Below are 4,656 nucleotides of genomic sequence, written 5' to 3' on the forward strand. Positions count from 1 at the left end.
CTCCTTGTTATCGGTTTTCTTGTCTTTTCTTGTTCTCGCGTTCCCGCATCCCCGTGATCAATTCACGCTGTGTCTGGCCAGATGTTGATGGATGCTGTCACACCGAGAGGGCCTGAAGAATATCTTTTCATCGCATGAGGAGAAAATCCTAGTCTCGAGCTATCTAGTCCCTTGCCATACGTTTCCTATGAACATGTAAATTGTTGTTATGATCACCCTGTTATGGTTGACGTTGGACCAACCCCAAAGTGTATCATCCAGTATGAAGTGACTCAATGTTCTCATGGTCTAAAAAATTGTGCATATGTTAACTTTCTGTGTTATGGACTATAAACCTGTGACGAAATTATCTGGAAGTATAACATACAACTTGGGTCAATTCAACACAAGTGTTCCTCCAACATTGTGCCCTCGATATTGTTGACATCATCGTTACACTTAACTATAACCATGATCAGGAAAACAAAATCATCATGCAACACTTGAGCTAGTCCTAACGGCAAGACTAGGAACCTTATTTTTACCGTTTATAATCCTACACGTGCATGTGATTTTTTTCTCTGAACCTCTTAGTTTTCACAAATTCGAGAACCATAGCAATTTTATCATAGAATATAAACATCAATTATAAATTTAGAAATAAATAATAACATAATTATTATTGCCTCTAGGGCATATTTCCAACAATTGCTTCCAAGAAATTCAACAACCGCCTTGATCCCCGCATCCCCGATAGAAACCATTTGACGGGTGGTAAGACCATCGGCGATGGCGGTTTCTCCGTGAATAATCAATCTGAATAAGGGATGTTCCTTCAGAGATTCAGTGGGATAATTCGAGTGCACAAAGCATGTACACATTTAGCACACACACAAAATTTGGAGTCATAATTTAGGTACCTCCCTATATGGGCGGGCATGTAACTTTAGTGCAACTACGCCCGTTAGGATTCAACAAGTTCAATCTGCTGGATATATAGGAAGATAGGGGAGGGGTGTTTTGGCTCCCTGGAGCATATGCTCCCAGATGAACAGTAAATTGAAAAAAAAAACTATTTTTTGTAGATGTGTTTGTTAGTCCCTTCCAGTACTCCAAGGTGTGCTGGTGCTAAGGCTACCACATAGGCAAAAAAATGATGTGACAAAGCTCTTAATGAGGAGAAAGAGCATTATGCTGACCCCGAAAAGAAACGATGATAAGCGTGTGAAACTGTGCAAAATGGCTACCAACCCATGCGTGAAGGAATTTAGGTTTTAAGCAATTAAATGAGAGGAGCTTAGATACAAAAGTTCAGCACCTATGTATTGAGAAGATTAGTTACTATGGTTGTTAATGCACTTAGCATTTCACCTAAGCACCAATGCATTGGAAGATGTGACAAATTTCATGTGAAACGCAACAGCAATGTTTCGTCGGTGAAAAAAACAAATTTGGGGTCACATTTTTGGATGACATTTGGTCTTTTTTTTTGCACATGCCAAAATGCTTAACCTTTTTGCCTCAAAATCTGCAGGTAGCATTTGTATGTGACTAAGATCACATAAAAACTTTGTCTTGATTTTTTTCACATTCGACAAATTATTTTTGGGCCCGGGAGCATGTGCTCCCGTGAGCCAAATTGAATTTCCGGAAAGATAGTCGATTCCAATGAAATTTGGTGTAAAGAAAATACACAGAACATTGTGTCAAGGATGGTCAAAATAACAGCTGGTGTACTCAAATAATAACTCCTAATAAATAAATAGTTTTAAAAACTCTGAATAAAACACGCGAGAATAGTTTACGTACAGACATGTAGCCCACTGAAAAGAGTGGCCTTTTTCTTTTCCCACCAAGACACCAACCATGCCATATGCCAACCACACCTTTCACCATTATTTTCGTATGGCACTATAATATTTTACTCCCTGGAACACATTCTTTGCACACCAAAATCAATAAACGTTGACGACGAGGGCCACGAGGGGTGCCATCCATGCCAACCCGGCCTGCATAATTAAGTCTGAACTGCTGTCCCTCGTGGAAACTCGGCGACCGGCGACCTCAACAGACCCCATCCGGCACCAACCCCGCGCTCCGGGACACCTATTTATAGCTCTCGCCGCGCACGCTCTGGGCAACCAAGCAGCCGCTGCAACATACTGCAACTACTTTGCACTAGCAACACAACGCTCTGACTGAGCTCATAGCCTTCGCGCCTGCCCGTCTTAACTAGTTGATCGCCGCAGCAATGGCCTCCACCAACAGCTGGACCCACGAGATTGAGTCCTCAGTCGCGGCACCGCGCCTGTTCCGTGCCGGCGTCATGGACTGGCACACTCTGGCACCCAAGCTCGCGCCCCACATCGTCGCCAGCGCCCATCCCGTCAACGGCGAAGGCAGCATCGGCAGCGTCAGGCAGTTCAACTTTACCTCAGGTACGAACGCATCACAATCCCATACAACCCATGCGTGTCACCTCAGTCTAGAAATCCGGCGTGTATCTATACATGGTCAAGCGGAAGCATAACACGCAGTTGATCATGCAGCCATGCCCTTTAGCGTCATGAAGGAGAGGCTAGAGTTCCTGGACGAGGAGAAGTGTGAGTGCAAGTCAACCCTCATCGAGGGCGGCGGCATCGGCTCGGCCATCGAGACCGCAACGTCGCACATCAAGGTGGAGCCGGCGGCCAACGGCGGGAGCGTCGTGAAGGTGGACTCGACGTACAAGCTGCTGCCAGGCGTGGAGGTGAATGACGAAATCACCAAGGCCAGGGAATCCGTCACCGCCATCTTCAAGGCCGCCGAGGCCTACCTCATCGCCAACCCCGACGCCTACAACTGAATCTGTTGAGAGATATCATACATGATTATGATGTCCCTAGTTTGAATTCCGTGTGTTTTCTTCCCGATGTAATAAAGCTGCTCCAATCTCTAAGCTATAATAGTGACGCCGAGCGCGAGAGCACCGCCAGAGTGTGGACGTGAGAAGTTAAAAGGTTGAGTATTTGTAACTACCAAAGGGTTCTGTTGTTTGATGATATTGGTGCTTGCTTATGTGAAATACCTAAACACTCTTATATACTGCCTCAATTCTATAATTCTTGTCATAGTTTTAGTTTTGACCTAAAAGCGCAACAAGAATTACGGAACGGAGGGAGTTTTTGGATTTGGAAGTTTATGTGTCGACCTCTTACACAAATCCTATATGTATGTGAAATACCTAAACACTCTCCCGAAAATAGAAAAACTAAACACTCTTATGTGCAAAAAAGAAAAATGTTTGCATGTCATCAAAGTCTGTTTATAGGAATCCAAGAAAGGCATTTATTTGCTACTCCATTTGCTTCTAAATATAAATCCTTTTAGAGATTAGAATATGGATACCATAAGTAGCAAAATGAGTGAATCTAAACTCTAAAATACGTTTGTATACTTATGTATGTAGTCCAAATTAAAATCTCTAAAATCCTTATATTTAGAATGGGAGGGAGTCGAACATAATTTCGTTTTCTCTTTTCAAGTTGTAAGAGACAGTTGACATGTCATTGTGTTTTATTTTGGCACCATTTTTCGACAAGTGCATCTATAATCTATTGGGTCCTTGTTGGCAAGTGAAATCCACGTTCTTCATGTATCCCCTTTTCAAAGCGAACTTACATTTGTGTGTAATGAATAAAATGCAAATTGTATCAGGAGTCCTTAAACTACCACAACCTTCTTACTTGCCTTTTAATTTTTTTATTTTGAGACTCCGTAATCTTTTGTCCATTTCTCCCGTGACTCCTTTTAACCATCAGACTAAAAAATTCCGTTTGAGCCATGGGCACAAGGGTGGGAATATCATACGAGAAACTAAACAGATTTACAGGGGCCCATAATATCGCCGAAAATAAGAGAGCCAACTGAGAAGTTGTGATAGCCCCCACCACCACCCACACACACACTAAAGAGCATCGATAGATTAGGAAGTATCGTGGTACGAGGAATATATAAGTTTGCAACACTAATGGAAAATTAGTATTTGTTTCTCTTCTACTGTCTACTGAAATAGGATGTTCTTTTCATCGCCCCTCCTAGCCTAGAGACCCTCATCCGATTTGATACCTTCCTCCCAACTGCCTATCAAACTTTGGTCATTTTGCTTGCTGTTATGATGTTGGTTTCCATTTTGAGGTTCCAAAATATATTGGGAACTAATAAAATCGCTACTTATTTGACAAAGCTAGGATAAAGCTAAAGATAAACACACTCATTCCTCCTCCCCAAGAAAAGAACCAGGGCGATCGGGTTTCCTCCTCCTCCCGTCAGCGCCATTGCCGGTTCGCCCCATCTCTGATGGCCTTTGGGCCGTCACTACTAGAAAAAGGGCTATTGATAAAATTGACACTAATGACGCACCAGAGAAGTGATGCGCCACTACTATATACTAATGGCGCACCATGTGCCGATGGGCCATTAGTGTGGAAGGCACTAATGGCGCACCAGACACAAGGTGTGCCACTAGTAACAATTTTTTTTTCATTTTTCCAAACATACTAATGGCGCATCCAGGCAAAGTGCGCCATTACTAGTTCTAACTAGTAATGGCGCACCAGCCATAGAGTGCGCCACTACTGTATTTTTTTTATTCTTGTTTTTTGCAAAACTACTAATGGCGCACCGTGGCACAGTGCG

At 43.0% G+C, this 4,656-nt stretch overlaps 1 protein-coding gene across 1 annotated transcript; it reads left to right on the forward strand.

Annotated features, from left to right (window-relative positions):
* Window positions 1–2,098: 2,098 nt before the first annotated feature.
* LOC125534171 (pathogenesis-related protein 1) lies at window positions 2,099–3,080 on the forward strand. The gene is made up of 2 exons (XM_048697452.2): window positions 2,099–2,417; window positions 2,529–3,080. Exons 1-2 carry the CDS (start codon window positions 2,231–2,233, stop codon window positions 2,822–2,824), a joined length of 483 nt encoding a protein of 160 aa, XP_048553409.1. The 5' UTR covers window positions 2,099–2,230; the 3' UTR covers window positions 2,825–3,080.
* The last annotated feature ends 1,576 nt before the right edge of the window (window positions 3,081–4,656 follow it).

Source organism: Triticum urartu, chromosome 2A (assembly GCF_056163025.1).
Source record: "Triticum urartu cultivar PI428250 chromosome 2A, HENAU_Tu73, whole genome shotgun sequence".
Classification (NCBI taxonomy): Eukaryota; Viridiplantae; Streptophyta; class Magnoliopsida; order Poales; family Poaceae; genus Triticum; species Triticum urartu.